Source organism: Salvelinus alpinus, chromosome 3 (genome assembly GCF_045679555.1).
Source record: "Salvelinus alpinus chromosome 3, SLU_Salpinus.1, whole genome shotgun sequence".
In the NCBI taxonomy this organism is placed as follows: Eukaryota; Metazoa; Chordata; class Actinopteri; order Salmoniformes; family Salmonidae; genus Salvelinus; species Salvelinus alpinus.
Genome location: NC_092088.1, coordinates 51,583,013 through 51,604,945, shown reverse-complemented (window position 1 = coordinate 51,604,945; position 21,933 = coordinate 51,583,013). Strand labels below are relative to the sequence as shown.

The 21,933-nt window shown below is 46.7% G+C and overlaps 1 protein-coding gene across 1 annotated transcript in view; it reads right to left on the bottom strand.

Annotated features, from left to right (window-relative positions):
• LOC139570909 (inhibitory synaptic factor 2A-like) overlaps positions 1-20,732 on the bottom strand; it is a 48,526-nt gene extending 27,794 nt beyond the window's left edge. Inside the window, exons 1-2 of the mRNA XM_071393225.1 lie at positions 20,215-20,732; positions 4,844-6,029 (exon numbers count right to left, since the gene is read on the bottom strand). Of these exons, the coding sequence (XP_071249326.1) occupies positions 4,844-6,024 (1,181 nt within the window). The 5' untranslated portion in view covers positions 6,025-6,029; positions 20,215-20,732. The remainder of the gene's footprint in view (positions 1-4,843; positions 6,030-20,214) is intronic.
• Positions 20,733-21,933: the final 1,201 nt, after the last annotated feature.

Sequence of the window (21,933 nt, the reverse complement as noted above, 5' to 3'; positions counted from 1 at the left end):
GGCGGAGGAACCTCCCGCACCTCAGACTGCTGGAGCGGACCAGCCACCACCGGCCTGAGGAGAGACATATGGAACGAGGGATTAATACGGTAATCGGGGGGGAGTTGTAACCTATAACAAACCTCGTTCAGTCTCCTCAGGACTTTAAATGGCCCCACAAACCGCGGACCCAGCTTCCGGCAGGGCAGGTGAAGGGGTAGGTTTCGGGTCGAGAGCCAGACCCGATCCCCCGGTGCATACACCGGGGCCTCACTGCGGTGGCGGACGGCACTCGCCTTTTGTCTTCTGATGGCCCGTTGTAACTGCACATGGGCAGCGTTCCAAGTCTCCTCTGAGTGCCGAAACCATTCATCCACCGCAGGAGCCTCAATCTGGCTCTGATGCCATGGTGCCAGGACCGGCTGGTAACCTAGCACACACTGAAACGGTGATAGGTTGGTAGAGGAGTGGCGGAGGGAGTTTTGTGCCATCTCCGCCCAGGGGATGTAAACCGCCCACTCCCCCGGCCGGTCCTGGCAATAGGACCTCAGAAACCTACCCACATCCTGGTTGACTCTTTCCACCTGCCCGTTGCTCTCGGGGTGGAAACCTGAGGTAAGGCTGACCGAGATCCCCAGGCGTTCCATAAACGCCATCCAGACTCTAGACGTAAATTGGGGACCCCGATCAGAAACTATATCCTCAGGCACCCCGTAGTGCCGGAATACGTGGGTGAACAGAGCCTCCGCAGTTTGTAGAGCCGTAGGGAGACCGGGCAAAGGAAGGAGATGGCAGGACTTAGAAAACCGATCCACAACGACCAGGATCATGGTGTTACCCTGCGACGGGGGAAGATCCGTCACAAAATCGACCGATAGGTGTGACCACGGTCGTTGTGGAACGGGAAGGGGTTGTAATTTCCCTCTGGGCAGATGTCTAGGTGCCTTGCACTGTGCGCATACCGAACAGGAGGAAACATAAACCCGCACGTCCTTAGCTAAAGTGGGCCACCAGTACTTCCCAGCAAGGCAGCGCACCGTCCGACCAATACCAGGATGACCAGAGGAGGGTGACGTATGAGCCCAACAGATCAAACGATCGCGGACATCAAACGGAACGTACATACGCCCAGCTGGACAGTCAGGTGGAATGGGCTCTGAACGTGACGCCCGTTCGATGTCCGCGTCCACCTCCCACACCACCGGTGCCACCAGGCGAGAGGCTGGAATTATGGGAGAGGGATCTGTGGACCGCTCCTCAGTATCATACAGCCGGGACAGTGCGTCTGCCTTAACGTTCTGGGAACCTGGTTTGTAGGAAAGGGTGAAATCAAAACGGGTAAAAAACATGGCCCACCTTGCCTGGCGAGGGTTCATTCTCCTCGCCGCCCGGATGTACTCCAGATTGCGGTGGTCAGTCCAAATAAGAAAAGGGTGTCTAGCCCCCTCAAGCCAATGTCTCCACGCTTTCAGGGCCATGACAACAGCCAGCAACTCCCGGTCCCCCACATCATAGTTTCGCTCCGCCGGGCTGAGCTTCTTCGAAAAGAATGCACAGGGGCGGAGTTTTGGTGGCGTACCCGAGTGCTGAGACAGCACAGCCCCTATCCCTGCCTCGGACGCGTCCACCTCAACTATGAATGCTAAGGAAGGATCAGGATGAGCCAGCACGGGAGCTGAGGTAAACAGAGCCTTCAGGTGACCAAACGCCCCGTCCGCCCCAGCTGTCCACTGCAGTCGCACCGGTCCTCCCTTCAGCAGTGAGGTAATGGGAGCCGCTACCTGACCAAAACCCCGGATAAATCTCCGGTAGTAGTTGGCAAACCCTAAAAACCGCTGCACCTCCTTTACCGTGGTTGGAGTCGGCCAATTACGCACGGCTGAAATGCGGTCATTCTCCATCTCTACCCCTGACGCTGAAAAGCGGTACCCTAGGAAGGAGATGGACTGTTGGAAGAACAGACATTTCTCAGCCTTGACGTACAGGTCATGCTCCAACAGTCGACCAAGCACCCTGCGCACTAGGGACACATGCTCGGCGCGTGTAGCGGAGTATATTAGAATGTCATCTATATACACCACTACACCCTGCCCGTGCAGGTCCCTGAAGATCTCATCCACAAAGGATTGGAAGACTGATGGAGCATTCATTAACCCATACGGCATGACGAGGTACTCATAATGCCCAGAAGTGGTGCTAAATGCTGTCTTCCACTCATCTCCCCCCTTGATATGCACCAGGTTGTACGCGCTCCTGAGGTCCAATTTTGTGAAGAAGCGCGCCCCGTGTAATGACTCGGTCATACTGGCTATGAGTGGTAGCGGGTAACTGTATTTTACCGTGATCTTATTTAATGCGCGATAATCAATACACGGGCGCAAACCTCCATCCTTCTTCACAAAAAAGAAACTCGAGGAGACAGGTGAGATGGAAGGCCGAATGTATCCCTGTCCCAGAGATTCGGTGACATATGTCTCCATAGCCACCGTCTCCTCCTGTGACAGAGGATATACGTGACTCCTGGGAAGTGTAGCGTCTACCAAGAGATCTATCGCACAATCCCCCGGTCGATGGGGTGGTAATTGAGTCGCCTTCTTCTTACAGAAGGCGAGTGCCAAATCGGCATATTCGGGAGGAATGTGCATGGTGGAAACCTGGTTTGGACTTTCCACCGTAGTGGCACCTAAGGAAACACCTACACACCTCCCTGAACACTGACAGGACCATCCCTTGAGAGCCCTCTGTTGCCACGAAATAATCGGATCATGAGAGGCCAACCAGGGAAGACCCAACACAACAGGAAACGCAGGAGAGTCGATCAAGAAGAGACTAATTCTCTCCTCGTGATCCCCCTGCGTTCTCATAGCGATGGGCGCTGTGACCTCCCCAACCAGCCCCGACCCCAAAGGACGACTATCTAAGGCATGTACAGGGAAGGGAACATCAACAGGAATAATAGGGATCCCTAAGCTATGAGCCAAAGAGCGGTCAATAAAGTTCCCAGCTGCGCCTGAATCTACTAGCGCCTTATGCTGGGGATGTGGGGAAAACTCAGGAAATTCTATAGGTAACCACATGTGTGCAACAGAAGGCTCTGGGTGAGTTATGTGCCTACTCACCTGAGACGACCCACCAGTGCTCCGCCTGCTACCTCGACTTCCAGGAGAAACACCCCAGCACCGGACAGCAGTGTGCCCTCTGCGTCCACAGTTGGTACATGGAGTGGGTCCCCCTCCGGTCTCCCTCCTAGCAGCCCCTCCCAACTCCATAGGGGTTGGATCCAAGGAGCTGGGTAATGGAATGGGCGGACCCCGATCTAGACGCCCGCGGGAGGCCAACAGGTTATCCAGCCGGATAGATAAATCCACCAGCTGGTCCAGGTTGAGAGTGGTGTCCCTGGAGGCTAGCTCCCTACGAACGTCCTCTCGTAGACTACACCTGTAATGATCAATCAGGGCCCGCTCATTCCATCCCGCACCAGCGGCCAGAGTACGGAAGTCCAGGGCAAATTCTTGAGCGCTCCTCATCCCCTGTCTTAGATGGAACAATCGCTCTCCCGCCGCTCTCCCTTCAGGTGGATGATCAAAAACTGCACGGTAGCGGCGAGAGAAGTCATCATAATTATCCAGGGTAGAACCCTCTCTTCCCCAGATGGCGTTGGCCCACTCCAGGGCTTTACCAGTCAGACAGGAGATGAGGGCGCCCACCCTCTCGGATCCCGAAGGGGACGGATGAACAGATGCCAGGTAGAGCTCCAGCTGTAGGAGGAACCCCTGGCACCCGGCTGCTGTTCCATCATACGCTCCTGGGAGCGAGAGCCGAATCCCACTGGGTCCGACCGGTGGAGGGATGGACGGTGGTGTAGGTAGAGGTGCGGGTGTTGGTGCTGGGGTCTGATTTACTGGGAGACCTCCTCTCTCCCATCTGTCTATAGTTTGCAGCACGCAATCCATGGCTGTCCCTAAACTATGCAACATGGTCGCGTGCTGTTGAACCTGCTCCTCTACTGGTAGAGAAGGTCTGGCTGCGCCTGCTGACTCCATTTGAAGAGGTCCGTGATTCTGTCAGGGTTGTGTGCGGAGAATTATCGGAGTCAAGCGCAGGACACAGGTGTTGAGCGAAACCACAGTGTTTTACTCAAAATTAATGGCAAAAATTCCACAAATGGAAATAATCACAAACACAACGTATAAACCACAACCACTAACGCACAAACAATCACGGACAAAACAGAAATGAAAGCCAGAGGGTTAAATAGGGAACATGAAAGGGGAATTGAAACCAGGTGTGTATAATACAGACAAAACAAAACGAAACTGAAAAATGGATCGATGGTGACTAGAAAGCCGGTGACGTCGACCGCCGAACACCACCCGAACAAGGAGAAGGGCCGACTTCGGCGGAAGTCGTGACAGAATGTAAACTTCCGACTTCAACTGTATATCATTCCAAAAATCTGTGATAGCCAAGACTATCTATAAACTGACCATGTAAGCCCCCATTCTGTTATGTGACATGACAGACCAATCAGGACTCATCTCTTGGCGTCTTCAGCCCCTCCATTATCTCAGCCAATCATGGCTGACCAGGAAGGATCCTGTCTTTCTCCCTACATAGCTCAGTGCTTTCTCCTTGGCTAAACTAGGCTCGTAATTTAACATTTGTATCCATATTTACAGATCAAATACTAGTTTGTAATCAAGACACAAGTTCATATGTTCAAGAAGGCAATTCCGCAAAAGAATTATTTAAAAATCGATATATTTTATTTTTAAACCACCCTCCTGTCAAGTAAGAACTGGAGTCAAATTCCCACCTTGAGGAATTTAGACACATTTGATGCATGGTGGATGGTTCAACTCACCCTTCTCTTTGAGCCTCGCCCTTCTCCAGCTCTTGGATGACCCCCAGTAAAACTTTGATGGTCTCCTGACTGGAGCTGATGATGTTTTCCATGGCCTGGAGCTTTCCCTTAATATCCCCATTCCCAGGTAAGGGCACTATCTGCTGACAGGCACCCTGCCGTCCTGGGGGGCAAGCCTGGTCCTCCAGGCCCGACTGTGTTTTCCTTGGGGCTGGTAAAGTCCCTGATTGGTACTGATGTGCCTTTACCTTGACCACAGAGCAGCCAGCACTGTGGGGGTGAGGCAGTGTCTGAGACTGTTGTCCATTAGGCTGCATGGCCTTCTTGCGTTTGTGGTGCGCCGACGGACTCCCTAGCCCTAGACTCTCCACTTGCGTCAGGGAGTTCCAGGCAACAGGACTTGTGACCTTTGATCTTGTGTCCTGTAAGGGTTCCTCGCAGTTTGCCAACTGGCGTTTGGCGGAAGGGTTGGCACCCATCGTGTCCACTTTGGATAATACTTTGTGTTTGGTCCTCACGCCAGAAGCCTGGTTCTCCGGCTCTCCCATGGGAGTTGGGTCATTTGCAAAGCACTCTGTGTCCTTTGTGAGGAGAGAGGGGTCCGGGCACGCACGCCCGTCTACGCAGTTGGCACCGGATAACAGATCCTCGGTGCCACTGCTGTCGTCCCTGTGGTGGAGCAGAGCCTGCGTCTGCCGCACATGCTTCCCTGCACCCTGAGATGACGAGCACTCCTCTAAACTCACTGCCCCCTCCTGACCTTTCAAGTCACTCAAAAACCCATTGTTTTGACCCTTGTAGTCCTCCACCAAGGCCGTGTGTTTGATCGTGTGTCCTTTCTTTCGCTCGAAGGGGAAAGTCTGGTAGTGTTTCGTAAGGTCTGGTGACGTCTGGACACCCGTGCTCTTAGTCACATTGGGGATGGAGCGCCGCGCAGGCATCGCCATGTACTTTCTGTATGCCACTTTACAGGAAATGGACCTTGCTCCTCGCCCCCCTGCCCGCTGCTCGTTCTGGGCGTCACAGATATCCTTGAAGCGGACTTGTAAGGCTTTGTTCCTCTTCTTCACCTGCTGTTTGCCGTCAGGACCGTATTGTGCCTCCAAGCTATGTGACGGGCCTGTCTCTGAATCTGACTCTGAGTTGGAGAGCACGACCCTGCTGCTCTCCTTGCTCACCATGGTTTCTGGGAGAAAGGAGAGAAATATACAGTGTATGTCATATTATGCTGGGGTTTAATCACAGTACATTTACTTTAGGCAGCAGATCGTTTTTATTTTCTTTGTTCTGTTACTGAGCAACTAACATCTAGACTGTCAGGGCCCAGTTGCATAAAACATCTTAAGTGTTTCCCTTAAGGGTTCACCTTAAGGAATAATTGTCCCAATTATAAGATAATTGTTTAAGGGTGTTAAAGAGATCCCCTCAAATATTCCCTTAGGTAAGAGCATACTTAAGGGGTTTTACTGTAGTTTGAAGGCATGTACGGCTGAAAGAGTATCTGGTTACCATGGAGACGGCCTGATTCACTGACTAAATGTTTCCTCAAAGAGATTACATGTATTTTGTGAGATAGCAGAACAGAACTTCTACACTCAAGACAGGATAACCAAATTGCTTCAGAAGATAATAAACCAAGTTTATTGTAGTTACTTTTTTCTCAACTTGTTTCTATTTCTTTCTAGCACATCAAGCTAGCTTACAGAGTGGATAGCTAACTAGCCAGCTAGCTTTGTAGCCATGGTTTGTGCACCTTCCATTGTTTAGGTAAGTAGTTAGCTGGTTAATGTTTTCCTTTTGTAACCAGGGCAGATGAAAGCGACATTCAACTCCACAAATGACGTTTACATTGAAATCGATACTGAATTAAGCAGTTAAGGTAAATCATGGGGATCCTTATCTTTGCCACTAAATTTAAGGGGGGGATTCACCTTAATGTTTTGTGCAACTGACTTAAAGTTAATGAAACTTTAAGGGAAAAGATAACTTTAAATGTTTTATGCAACCGGGCCCAGAGATGTATTTATACGAGATCACGATTTATGTCACAGATGAGACACACACAGACACAGACTTATTTTATGTTATTTTTCTTATGCCAAATAAAGATTTCTATAGATATTCCACATTCAGAGCTGTCGTATTTAAGAGGCTGTATTGCATTGAATCATGTTTGACTTTGTATCATTGGAATAATGTACGAGATTTGTACTAGATTTCATTACCAACGGACTAACATGGAAAGCAGTTATAGGGAATGAAATTGTGTTCAAAGGAAGTATCAGAGCTGAGCTAGTTCATCATCTTTATACGATGAGACACTATGTGATAAATAAACCTAAATGCAGAATTTGTTACTACACAAATGCAGGCCCTTCATGGCAAAGTCACTTCTCTGAACGCAATCACGTTCAATCATTTTGAGACGTAGTCAATCCATCAATATGCTTGGTGACATACTGTTTTTTCATCTCAAACTCCTTATAAGTCCAAAGCACTACCCCACACAATTTGCTTATAATGAAACAGACTGTAATGAGGTTATGAAGTTATGTAGAAAAATCATATGTAAGTCATTAATATTTTGGAGTTATCCAAGAGCCTGTATTAGCCTTAGCATTGCCTTCTGTCCATGTGGGCAATATATGAACACTGATTCTACCACACTACCCCTAATGTCACCTGAATAAAAGAAGGAAGAAAGGAAGCCGCATTACCAACGTTTTAAAGAGAGTCTGTCAGTATTTCAGGTCCTCTCACTTCTCACACAATATTAACTTCTTATGGCTGCAGGGGCAGTATTGAGTAGCTTGGATGAAAGGTGCACAGAGGTGCCCAGAGTAAATGGCCTGCTCCTCAGTCATAATATATGCATATTATTATGAGTATGTATTGGATAGAAAACACTCTGAAGTTTCAAAAACTGTTTGAATTATGTCTGTGAGTATAACAGAACTCATATGGCAGGCAAAAACCTGAGAAGAAATCCAACCAGGTGTCAGGTTTTGGCCAGGACTGTTCTGGTTTTTTGTCACTAGATGTCCCCATTGCACCTTTTTTGTACCTTTTGTTTTTCCCTTGCTCTAATTATTGTTTGCACCTGTATGTCGTTCCCTTGTTAGTATTTAATCCCTGTGTGTTCCTCAGTTCCTTGCTCAGTGTTTGTATGTTAGCACCCAGCCCCAGCCCAAGCCTTGTTGTGAACATATATTTTTTCTCTTGTTGGATTTTCCAGAGGTTCTCTGATTTTGTTCTTTTGTATTTTGGATTAGTCTTTTGAGGTTTGTTTTTCCCTTGCTGTTTTTACCACTTTGTGGATTTTCTTTGTATTTTGGAAGATATCTATTTTTTATTAAACCACCATCTCTAGTACTGCTGTGTCTGCCTCATCTTCTGGGTTCTGCCGATTTAGTGACTGTTTCTCGCACCGGGTCCTGACAGAAACACTGAGCCATTAAAATGAACCCAGAGGCAGCCAGTACCCAGGACTTTTTTCCCATGCTGTCCCACCACGAGGGGACTGTCCAACGTCACGAAGCTGCTCTGGTTCAGCAAGAGGCCTTAATGGCTGGACATTCTCAACTTCTGTCGGAGATGATGACTTCCATAAAGCAGATTTCTGATCAACTTTCTCCTGCAACCGCTTCTGCTCCAGTTCATCAGATTCAAGTGCCCGTGGCAGTTAACCCCCTGGCTGAACCTCGTCTGCCGCCTCCCCAACGGTTCTCAGGTGATCCGAGTGGTTGTAAGGGGTTTTTCACCCAATGTTCTCTCTCCTTCGAGCTGCAACCCTCGTCATTTCCCTCCGACCGGTCCAAGATAGCATATATCATCACCCTGCTGTCGGAAAAAGCCCTAGCCTGGGCTACTGCTGTGTGGGATGCCCAAAGTCCCTGCTGTGCCAGCTACTCTACCTTTGCTGAAGAATTCAAGCGAGTGTTTCAAGGTCCTACCAGCGGTCCTGACTCAGCCAAACAGCTCCTGACTCTCCGCCAAGGTCGGCGCAGCGTGACGGACTATGCCATCCAGTTCCGCACGGTGGCAGCAGCGAGTGGCTGGAATGACGAGGCGCTCACAGTGTGCTTTTTGAAGGGTCTTTCCGACACCATCCAAGATGAACTGGTCACTCGGGAACCACCGGACAACCTCGAGTCCCTGATCAAGTTGGCTTCACGCATAGACCAGCGTCTGAGAGAGAGAGAGCTCAACCGTAGATCTCTCACCCTAGCTCCTATCGGTCCCAGCTCCGAGTCTCCACCTTTATCCCCGCTGACTCCACCGGAACCCATGCAGGTTGGACGCATCTCCCAGGCTGAGAGAGACCGCCGGATGAGGGAGCGATGCTGTCTATATTGCGGCAAACCGGGCCATTTCCTCTCCACGTGTCCCGGGCTCCAGGGAAAACGCACTCTCCCGTGCAGGCCTGGGAGGACGGTAACGGGAAACATAACCTCCTCTCATCCATCCAACTCCCGCCTGCTCATTCCAGTTACCCTTTCCTGGGACAACCACGAGCTTCCCCTTCAAGCCTTGGTAGACTCTGGAGCCGCAGGTAACTTCATGGATGGTGTCTGGGCGAAGGAGAATGGCGTTCCCTCTGAACCTCTAAGTGACCCCATAAGGGTTACTACGTTGGATGGAAGCCCTTTGGGATCTGGACTTGTCACTCGTGTCACTACCCCCTTGCGTCTTTCAGTTTCCCAACACCAGGAAGTGATGAACTTTCATCTGACCTCGTGTTCAGAGTTCCCTCTCGTCCTTGGATACCCCTGGCTTCACAGCCATAACCCTCACATCGACTGGTCTGTGGGCACTATCAAGCAGTGGGGTCCTACGTGCCAAGCCACTTGTATCTTCCCAAGTTCCCCGAGTTCCCCTCCCGAGTCTCTAGAATCCATCGACCTGTCCCGAGTTCCCGAGTGTTACCATGACCTCAAACCGGTATTTAGCAAACAGAGGGCCACCAAACTACCACCCCATAGACCTTACGATTGCCCCATCGACCTGTTTCCGGGCACCTGCCCCCCCAGGGGTCGGATCTTTTCCCTATCTCCTCCCGAACGAGCTGCTATGGATACCTACATCAAGGACGCTCTGGCAGCAGGCCTCATGCGTCCATCCACCTCGCCGGCGGGAGCAGGGTTTTTCTTTGTGGCCAAAAAAGACGGGGGATTACGTCCTTGCATCGACTACCGGGGACTTAATGCCATAACCGTCCGTAACCGCTACCCGCTACCCCTTATGGCCACAGCCTTTGAGCTGCTCCAGGAAGCAGTGGTCTTCACTAAGCTTGACCTGCGGAACGCATACCATCTTGTGCGGATCAAACCCGGTGACGAGTGGAAGACCGCTTTCAACACGCCTACTGGTCACTACGAATACTTGGTGATGCCCTTCGGCCTGACCAACGCCCCGGCTGTGTTCCAAGCGCTCATAAACGATGTGCTTAGGGATATGCTTAACATTTTCGTGTTTGTTTACTTGGATGACATCCTCATCTTTTCGAGCTCCCTTCAAGAACACACTAAGCATGTCAGACAAGTGCTCAAACGCCTCCTAGACAGCCATTTGTACGTTAAGCCGGAAAAGTGTGAATTCCATTCCTCTCGAGTACAGTTCCTGGGATTTGTAGTGGAACCCGGTCGAGTCCAGATGGACCCCAAGAAGGTAGGGGCGGTAGCAGATTGGCCCACCCCCAAGTCCGTTAAGGAAGTTCAGCGTTTCCTGGGCTTCACTAACTTCTACCGCAAGTTCATCAAGAACTTCAGCTCGGTGGCAGCCCCTCTCTCAGCTTTAACCAAGGGTGGCAACACAAGGTTTCTGTGGGGAAGAGAAGCTGAGACGGCCTTCCAAGGACTCAAGCAGCGCATCCTCTCTGCTCCCATCCTGACACTACCGACGGCGGATGAACCTTTTGTGGTGGAGGTAGACGCATCAGAGGTTGGTGTTGGAGCTGTCCTGTCTCAGAGGGGTGAAGACAAGAGGCTTCATCCTTGCGCCTTCTTCTCTCACCGGCTTACCCCGGCCGAGAGGAATTACGATGTGGGGGATCGTGAACTCCTAGCGGTTAAGATGGCATTGAAGGAATGGAGACACTGGCTCGAGGGGGCTTCTCAACCGTTTCAAGTGCTTACGGACCACAAAAATCTGGAGTATATCCAGCAGGCGAAGCGGTTGAACTCCAGACAAGCTCGATGGTCTCTTTTCTTCAGCCGATTCCAGTTTATTCTCACCTATAGACCCGGGTCGAAGAATCTCAAACCGGATTCCTTGTCACGAGTCTACTCTCCTGCCATTCGAGAAGATACTGACATGACTGTTCTTCCTGCCGCTAAGATCGTGGCTCCGATCTCGTGGCAAGTGGAGGATACCGTGAAACAAGCTCAAGCCATCGAACCGGGCCCTGGAGGAGGTCCTGCTAATCGGTTGTTTGTTCCCAAGGCAGCAAGGTCCCAAGTCCTTCTGTGGGGGCACTCCTCTCGCCTCACCTGTCACCCGGGCGTAGGTCGCACCTTGGAGTTCATCCAGCGTAAGTTCTGGTGGCCCACCATAAAAGAAGACGTTGCCACTTTCGTCAAGGCCTGTTCCGTGTGCTGCCAGGGCAAATCTTCTCACCTCCGCCCTCAAGGACTCCTTCACCCTTTATCTATTCCCCACCGACCCTGGTCCCATATCTCGCTGGACTTTATTACTGGCCTTCCTCCGTCCCATGGTAATACTACGATCCTAGTCATCATCGACAGGTTTTCTAAGGCGGCCAGGTTTGTTCCCTTGACCAAATTACCTTCTGCCAAGGAAACAGCTGAGTTGGTGATTAACCATGTGTTCCGAGTCTTTGGCATCCCGCAAGATATGGTTTCCGACAGAGGTCCCCAGTTCGCCTCAAGGTTTTGGAAGGCCTTCTGCCAACTCATAGGGGCCACGGCCAGTTTATCTTCAGGGTACCATCCGGAGTCCAACGGCCAAACTGAAAGGATGAATCAGGAGCTGGAAACCACCCTCAGATGTATGGTTTCCAACAACCCATCCACATGGTCATCCTTCATTGTTTGGGCTGAGTACGCGCACAACACCTTGTGCTCCTCCTCCACTGGTATATCCCCGCACGAGTGTCAGTTTGGCTATGCTCCTCTATTGTTCCCGGACCAGGAGGCAGAAGTCAGAGTGCCTTCAGCCTCGAGGTTCATCAGACGCTGTCGGCTTACGTGGAAGAAGGCCCGTCTTAATCTTCTGCGTTCCTCACAGCAGTACCAACGACAAGCCAACAGACGTCGCCGTCCCGGTCCTACCCTGTACCCCGGCCAGAGAGTATGGCTCTCAACAAAAAACTTACCGCTACGGGTGGAGTCTCGCAAGCTGTCCCAGAGATTCATCGGACCCTTTAAGATTGCCAGGAGAGTCAATCCCGTTACTTTTCGCCTGCACTTACCCAGATCCCTTAAAATCAATCCCACATTTCACATTTCTTTATTAAAACCTGTTGTTTTTTCTCCCCTTATTCCGGCAGGCAGACCTCCCCCTCCGCCCCGTGTCATCGGAGGCCAGTCGGCTTATACCGTCCACCGGATACTGGACTCCCGCCGGGTGCAGCGGTCCTGGCAGTATCTGGTGGACTGGGAAGGCTACGGTCCCGAGGAGCGCTCCTGGGTTCCTGCCAAGGACATACTGGACCCTGACCTCATTCGTCAGTTCAGGGCCCTCCACCCTGAGAAGGCTGGTAGGAACGTCAGGAGCCGTTCCTAGGAGGGGGATTCTGTCAGGTTTTGGCCAGGACTGTTCTGGTTTTTTGTCACTAGATGTCCCCATTGCACCTTTTTTGTACCTTTTGTTTTTCCCTTGCTCTAATTATTGTTTGCACCTGTATGTCGTTCCCTTGTTAGTATTTAATCCCTGTGTGTTCCTCAGTTCCTTGCTCAGTGTTTGTATGTTAGCACCCAGCCCCAGCCCAAGCCTTGTTGTGAACATATATTTTTTCTCTTGTTGGATTTTCCAGAGGTTCTCTGATTTTGTTCTTTTGTATTTTGGATTAGTCTTTTGAGGTTTGTTTTTCCCTTGCTGTTTTTACCACTTTGTGGATTTTCTTTGTATTTTGGAAGATATCTATTTTTTATTAAACCACCATCTCTAGTACTGCTGTGTCTGCCTCATCTTCTGAGTTCTGCCGATTTAGTGACTGTTTCTCGCACCGGGTCCTGACACCAGGAAGTGAGAAATCTGAGGTTGGTCGATTTTCAACTCATCGCCTATTGAAAACACAGTAGGATATGGACCTGTTTGCACTTCCTCCGGCTTCCACTAGATGTCAACAGTCTGTAGAACCTTGTCTGATGCCTCTACTGTGATGTGGGGCTGAATGAGAGGGGAATAAGTCAGTGGTCTGGCAGAGAGCCAGGTCCTGGTCACGCGCATTCCACATGATATCGACTTGCGTTCCATTACTTCTGTAATGAAACAGGCAGGGAGCAGGTCTCGAACCCTCGAACTTCTAGCCCGAGGTCTGGCGTGCTATCGACTGCCGCAAAAGCATGCTCGAGCGGCAGAGTCGATTTCAGCGCTTATAAACCCATTGTCGTTACACTTCTAAAGACACAAAGGAATTCTCCGGTTGGAACGTTATTGAATATTTATGATAACAACATCCTAAAGATTGATTCTATACTTAGTTTGACAAGTTTCTTCGACCTGTAACATAACTTTTTGAAGTTTTCGTCCGACGTTCAGCTGGACCTGCACGAGCGTTTGGATTTGTGTAATAAACGCGCTAACAAAAGTAGCTACTTGGACATAAATGATGGACATTACCGAACAAAACAAACATTTCTTGTGGAAGTGGGAGTCCTGGGAGTGCATTCCGACGAAGATCAGCAAAGGTAAGTGAAGATTTATAATGCTTTTTATGAGTTTTGTTGACTGCACAATTTGGCGGGTAAAAGTATGGCTTCCTTTTGTGGCGGAACGCTGTTCTCAAATTATTGAATATTGTGCTTTTGCCGTAAAGATTTTTGACATCTGACAGCAGTTGCATTAAGAACAAGTGTATCTTTAATTTTATGTAAAACATGTATCTTTCATCAATGTTTATGATGAGTATTTATGTTATTTGTCGTGGCTCTCTGCAATTTCTCCGGATATTTTGGAGGAATTTCTGAACATGGCGCCAATGTAAACTGAGGTTTTTGGATATAAATATGAACTTAATCGAACAAAACATATATGTATTGTGTAACATGAAGTCCTATGAGTGTCATCTGATGAAGATCATCAAAGGTTAGTGATTAATTTAATCTCTATTTCTGCTTTTTGTGACTCCTGTCTTTGGCTGGAAAAATTGCTGTGTTTTTTTGTGATTTTGCCGTGACCTAACATAATCGTTTGTGGTGCTTTCGTTGTAAAGCCTATTTGAAATCGGACACTTTGGTGGGATTAACAACAAGATGACCTTTAAAATGATATAAGATACATGTATGTTTGAGGAATTTTAATTGTGAGATTTCTGTTGTTTGAAGTTGGCGCCCTGCACTTTCACTGGCTGTTGTCATATCATCCCGTTAACGGGATTGCAGCCATACGAAGTTTTAAGATAGCATTGGACAAGGGCTGATAAAAGGGCCAACTGAATGCGTTGGGAATCGTGCCAGGTGTTTCACCTTGTGGCCTAGACATTATGACCTTTTTTGTATCTCAGACTACAGATGAAAGGGAAGCCTTTTTAGATATATTCTTCTAGCCATCTCAAACCTTTGAATTGTATCTAGATTCATACAAAGTCCTCTCAAGTTGTCCTTACTTTATATTCAGACACAAGCCAAAGCATGTAAAGAAGCTAAATGCTAATTCACACATAGAGAATAAATACTGTATATTTAAAAAATCCTCATTCCCTCGAGGTTCTTGAGCAAACCTGGAGTGTCATATGATAATTTTAAAGACAACTGAGTATGTGTCACTGCCACAACTCCTCTGAATAACCAGTTACTTTTCCTCTTCCTACTCACTCCCTACTTCCCAGGGCTACCTATCGCTGCTAATGACCAGAGGTCCTTCCCTGGTTTGGCCCCAACCATACAGGAGATTATGAATAATGCATTGACTCTAAAATTGCAAAGTAATCCTCTTAAATCTCCTTATGAACTCTGGCAGACCATGCGGTCTGTTACAATTGCCCTTCAGTTCTTCATACAAAAATGTTAGATAGAAAACTCCACATCAGATGCTATGATTGAGTGGTCATCGCCATAATTATCTAGTGTTTTCTGTCAGTTCTTTGAACATAGGACTGAGCTGGCTGGTTATATATATATATATATATATATGAATGTATCACTATCCCTGCTAGCAAATCTATAACATTGCTGACTTACGATATTCAGCTCCAGCATGTGAACATGCTTCTAGAGAGGTTCTCTTGAGGTGTAGTGATTGACAAGCTCTCCTGATAAGGCGTGTTTGTAGGATTAAAATGCAGCCTATCCACTCTCATAAATGGTATAGCAATGGTATTACAGAGGCATTGATAGCAGCACTATCAATGGCATTGACCTTGACACAGCACACGTGATGCATATAATCAGTGAATGGAAACCCATATCTCACTTGCAGTTTGCTGTCTATCTGCTGCCAAGGCATGTTCTCTCAGTGCATCAAATCATAACAATCCATAATATTTATGTTGTGACACCATATACTAATTCCCCAACACAGTGGCGGTTGGTGCTGTTTAAGCATATTGGATGGCTGTCATTCATATTCCATTCACCCAGCTCAATGTAACATTGATAGGTTTAGGCTAGTACATTATACTCACAGTTTCCCTATACCCATCATTGATACAACCTAGCCCATGATTGAAAGTTTACAGCATAGGTCGAGATGTTTTTTTTGTAGTCAAGGTGACAAACAGTGACACATTCAATACCGTCTTGCACACTCTTGCCTACATGTAGCTGATCTAGAGTGTAATCATTAGTCCAACAGTTGCAAAGAAGAGTTTTTATTGGACAAATTCAGGTAAGTTTATCCCCGTTATATTACGCTTGCTTCCTTATAAGAAATGTTTTTCAATAGAATCGGCGGAATGAATACACACAAACACAGTTCACTTTCATAGCAGCCACATACAAACAGTATGATCCCTTTGCTCGTTGTATAATTCCTTCTTACATCTGTATGCTCTCCTCCTCTCACCTTTTCCCTTTGCTTGTGGTCTTCAGTGCACAACACATCAGTTGTCTGTGGCCAGGTGAAAAAACCTTTCCAAGCCAAACCTTCGTATCATAACCATTAACCACTACACACAGCCTACATCCTTGTGATAAAGCAGCTTAGCAGTTACACCGGTGGGCCCCGGTGGCAATAAAAAAATTCAACCAAAAATGTACTTTGACTTGGAAGAGTGCCAGTGTTGGATAGCCATAGCCAGCTAGCTAACATAGCATCCCTCTCTGTTTGAGCCGGGTGTTTGAGTATGCTAAACAAGTAAGTGAAAGTTAAAGTAAAAATATAGACTAATAGATAGCTCTCTCTTTATCACCCTCTCTCTCTCCCTCTCTCGCTTCTCTTTCATTTTTTAAGAAATCTATTGTTTTTCTCTCTCTTTGAGTCAACTACTCACCACATTTTATACACTGCAGTGCTAGCTAGCTGTAGCTTATGCTTCCAGTCCTATATTCATCCTCTGATACTTTGATTAGGTGGACAACATGTCAGTTCATGCAGCAAGAGCTCTGATAAGTTGGAGGACATCCTCCAGAAGTTATCATAATTAGTGTGTAAGTATATGGAAGGGGGTGAGCCTGAGCCTCCTTGGTGTTTGTATTGAAATCAATGTACCCACAGGAGGACGGAAGCTAATTGTTCTACGGCTACACCATGGTGCTACCCTACAGAGTGTTGTTGAGGCTACTGTAGACCTTCATTGAAAAACAGTGTGTTTAAAATCAATGTTTTGGTAACGTGAATATATTTAGTACAGTTGTATCTCAAAAAGACAACTTTTCTAATGTTTCGCTATTTTTATTTTTATAAAATTCACAGAGGAGAATGGTCCTCCCCTTCCTGCTCTGAGGAGCCTCCACTGCCACACATGTACCCTTAAAGGAACCAAACAGTACCATGTGAGATCATTATGTGTACCTCTGAAGGTACATTATGTGTATTTCGATCGTTTTGTACCCCAGGGAACAATACTGTACTCTAACCATACCCTTTTTACTGAGTGTGTACGGCACAGTCAGAGCACTGCTCCCAGCACCATGAAATTGTTATTTTTCATTTGTATAACATACAGTACTTCACAACTCTATTTGTGGATTAAAGATCATTAGCATTATCTACTGAAGAACCTAATCGCAGAATATGATATGGCGTTGGTAACTAAATGGTAAAAGGAAAAGCTACTTGTAAACCTAGGGTGTTTCTCAATATTATCAAAAAAATATAACTTTTTTAATGTTTCACTATTTATTTATTTGATTCACTGAGGAGGATGGTCCTCCCCTTGCTCCTCTGAGGAGCCTCGACTGCCCCAACGCACAAATTCCCCCATGACACCATCTTGGAAAAACCCATTATACAGAGAGAGATAATTAAGAAAAAAAAGGCCTGAGATGGTGTGGTATAAGGCCAATATACCACAGCTAAGGGCTGTTCTTACGCACGATGCATTGCAGAGTGCCTGGATATAGCACTTAGTTGAGGTATATTGGCCATATACCACAAACCTCCGAGGTGCCTTATTGCTATTATAAACTGGTTACCAATGTAATTAGAGCAGTAAAAATAAATGTTTGGTATACGGTCTGATATACAGTACCACAGCTTTCAGCCAATCCGCATTCAGGGCTCGAACCACCCAGTTTATAATTGGGAATATCTGAGGACACACGCCAGATGTGTGTGTTGCATAGCATATTGGCACCCTTTTTTAAGCCCATTTAGGATGCCAAAAGAGGAGGGGCCATAACTCTTTGTTGGGTACTTTGTATCTACTGTTTGATCATGCAGGTTTACCTAATCAGAAGCACTTCGCCATCCATTGCACAATATGTGATTTGAGAATAATGTGAGTGATGTGGGGACATCTGTAAGAATTGGTATCTTTTTGGTAATTCTTATCATTATCATTGGTAATTCTTATCATTATCATACTGGCCTTCCCCACATGAAAAAATACTACAGTTTACTATAGAATATTATAGTACTTACTATAGAATTCTGTAGCAAATTGTAGTATACTGTAGAATACTATACTCCACACTGCAGTATCCCTCGATCATGTTTAGTACTTACTATATTATTTTTTTGTATACTGTAGAATACTATACTACACACGGTGGTATATGTGTGGTACTTATTATATATTTTTTTACACTCCCACCAAGTTATAGGCTAGGTATCCCCCAGTAATGCACATCCTCATATCTCGGTTCTGTCTGTCTGGTGAATTCTTAGTAACTTGCTGGGCTGCAGGATACACCTGAGACAGTGTGCTTTATGGCATTGGCTTAAAATATTCATCACTGCACAGCACTTTATTTTACAGAGGAGTAGGGGAGCTTTTAAAAAGTTCTCAATTTGCTCATCTGCTCACTGAAAGCCAGTGCTATGAAATGGATCTTCCGAAGAGTAAGTTTAGCATCGCCATGACAAGGAGAAGTGCATTACACCTGACACATTGACATGGTTACAAGGGAGAGAGAGCTGTGAGGAACTGAGGGGTGTTTCCCGGAAGCAGGGGAGAGTGAGATGGCAAATTGGTTAATGTTCCCATGCCTTACAGTAGCTGTTCCTTGCCCAATTGTACCATATTTACAGGTTACTGTGAGCCACCCTTTGTACTCACTCACTGACGAGGGTATGGCTACTGATGTTTCAAAGAAAGAGTAAGATAATTTGAATTGCTCCAACAACAGAAAAGGATGAAGGAACTAAGTGGTTGGTTTCTCAAAAACAGAGCCGAGGGAGAATACAATATTTTATTAGACTGAGAGAGACAGAGATGGGGGCCTAGGATAGAAGATGGTTTGGGCACACCATAAGCTGGTTTCTAAGATAGAGGTTTCTGTAGAGACAGAGATGGGTTTGAAATGAGGCAGGGGGAGAACAAACCCTCTGAACTGGTTTCAGAAGCCCCGTTTGCACCTTGCGCTAATGTGGATTTCGTGATCTGATCAATATGATCCAATCAGTGTCACATCAACACATGGTATTAAAATGTGTCTCTTATCCATCCACTATGTCTGCATTGTGACCAGATTTCCTGTTGCCTCATATGAATTATTGACAATTATTGATGCAATACATCAGTGGTGCTACCTGTCAATTATTTTAGAGGCTTGCATAATGATTTAAATGGCTTGACCATCCAGCTTTGTTTACACTTGATCGATATCCAGATACATTGGATCCCTGAATACCTCCGGAGCTGGTCAGGAAGATCAGATCACAATGCGTCTTTTAATCATCTACACCTGCCCAAAAATTTGGGCACAATCAGAATATGGACAAGATCAGGACATGTTAGCATGTTAGCACCAGGTATAAACAGGGCTATAGAGAGAGAAGGGTGGGATGACTATGAAACAGTATTTAATAGACAGAGAGAGGAGAGAGAGAAAATCTGATCTGCCCTCTATGTGATGCAGTGCTCTGCCGGGAGCGTCAAGATCACACGTCATTACTCATGATAAGTTGCGAGTCCCAGGTGGGATGCTCATCTCCTCCTCACATGAAGCCTTGAGGAACACATCCATCGCTCATGATACTCGCTGTACTTTCAGCAGCACTACTGTAGCTATGGTATGTGTTCAACACTGAACACCAACTACATCTCACTGTCACAAGCACTTGAGCACTATTATTGATATCCCTAAGAATTATACAATGCCAATGATCACATGTGTTAGCCCATTGAAAAGAGCAATAATGGTCAACCCTTAAGTGCAATTGATCAATGCTACAAGACTAAATCAATATGTAAAATCTAACTGAATATTCATCTGAACATTTCCTTGTCCAGTAATCTGTTCATTACACTTTCTAAACAGGAAATAAGATAGTATCAGCCAAAAGTGAAACAGATAACATAAAGACAACATCATTGCTTTCTCCAGATAAATCGTGAGCCTTTTACTGCTTGGCTAGAATGCCCCCATTGAATCCTCCACATATCAGCGTCTAGACAATAAAGCAACCAAACATACACCACTACAGTATATCAGATCAAATACAGTAAAGACATTCAAACCACTCAGGCACCTGCTGTATCTTGACAAATCAAAGCTGATAAATTGACACTAAGTGCAGGTTCTCCTATCTTTCTACATTAACTTCCTATCGTTATTACTATACAGACTTAAGTGTTAAACACTTACCTTGAGAAACAAATCAGTGGAGCAAAGGATGAGAAAGCAGAGATCTCCAACTGAGCTGGTGCATATCCATTCATGTAGTGGCATAGAGAGCTCCGTCCAGAGAGAGGATAGGGTACCAAAGAGACAGCCACTGCAGTGACGGCTGGATAGTTGTGGCACATCGGCAAAGGTTCAGGATAGAAAAAAAACTGCCTCCAACCCCATAAGGTCCACAATGAAGTCCTCCCTACTTCTCTCTCTCTCTGTCTGACTCTCTCTCTCTTTCACCTCATTCAAGCATCACTGACACTCGTCCGCTGGTGCTCCTGCTCTCACCGGCAATAGGCACTCGTACAGTACACGCAACGGAGATCTCCATCTCACGCTGCTGCTGCAATCCCTGTGCATTTGGGAGTGTGTGTGTTTGTGAGTGAGAGAGAGAAAGAGAGAGAGAGAGAGAGAGCAAGAGAGAGGGGAAGAGGGAGGATGAGAGCCAGGGAGGGTGAGAGAGGGGGAAAGCGCAAGCTGCTGGGGAAAGTCCATAGTTGCCACAGCTGGTGAGCTCATGCATTAACAGTAAAAACCTCCTTATCATGTCTTCTGAGCTGGCGTAGTGGCATAGGGGCTGGTGAGCTGTTATATCATCTGAACGGCTTCCCAGATTGCCTGTGGGGAAGGCTCTGAAATAATAATGCATTGTGTTTTTAATTGGATGTCTCCTTCCCTCGTTACTTTTAGATATCTGACACCCTGTTTGTGAAAGGAGAAGAGAAGAGACAGAGGGGGAAGGAAGAAAAAGAGGGAGAGGAAACGTTGGGGGAGAGAGAGGAGTTGAGAGAGTATTAGTATGTAGTCTGGAAGGAGAGAACAAGAGAGGAAGAGATGTGGACACAAAAGGAGAATTAATAAATTGTATCCAACTCTGCATGTCTACCGCTGATCGCTGACCTCACAAAGAGAACTTGACTTGCAGCCGTGTTACCATGTTACTGGGATTTGCATATACTAGCAAGAAAAACAACGCCTACAGTATATCAAAGCCCATCTCCCTTTGAGTTCTTGATTGGTGTAAAGTGTTCTATTATTTTTCTCTGCATTCAAGGTAAGTGCACAGGCAATACTTCCATTCTGCCTGTGGGTTGTGAAATACTTAACTCAGTTGGCTGTGATACACGCTAGATATTGTGCAGTGAAATGTGGTGTGCATATCATGAGGGTGATATGTGATATATCAAGATGGTGATATGCGATTGGAAAGGATCTTCAAAACAATAAAATCCTCCACCATTGTATGTTTTGTTTTCCTCTGCTGGGTAAGCTACTGCATAACAATGTTGAAATACAGCCGAAATGAGACACTAAGGCACCACAAGTGACTGCTGTGAGAGCTCTCAGACAGTATGACTAAAAGTTTGCCTGTGCTTTGCCTGTGTAAGCAACCTGCAGAAAACCTTTCCAAATAACGTTTGTCTTGCAAAGAGCTGAGGAGGAGGCGGAATGGTAATCTGCTGACTGCTGTCTTATTGATTTAAAGGGAGTGTAGCACCTATTTCTCAATGCCAGGAATGCATATAATAGTAACTTAGAGCACCCAAAGAAAACATTCACAAATGACAAATTCTTAAATCAATTGTTATAATATTGTAATGTTGTTCTAAAAGTTGGGTTTGAGGTTTTCTCCAAATCAGCACTAACTTCGGGAAACAATCCCACAATGCCCCGTGGTGAACGTCACACAGT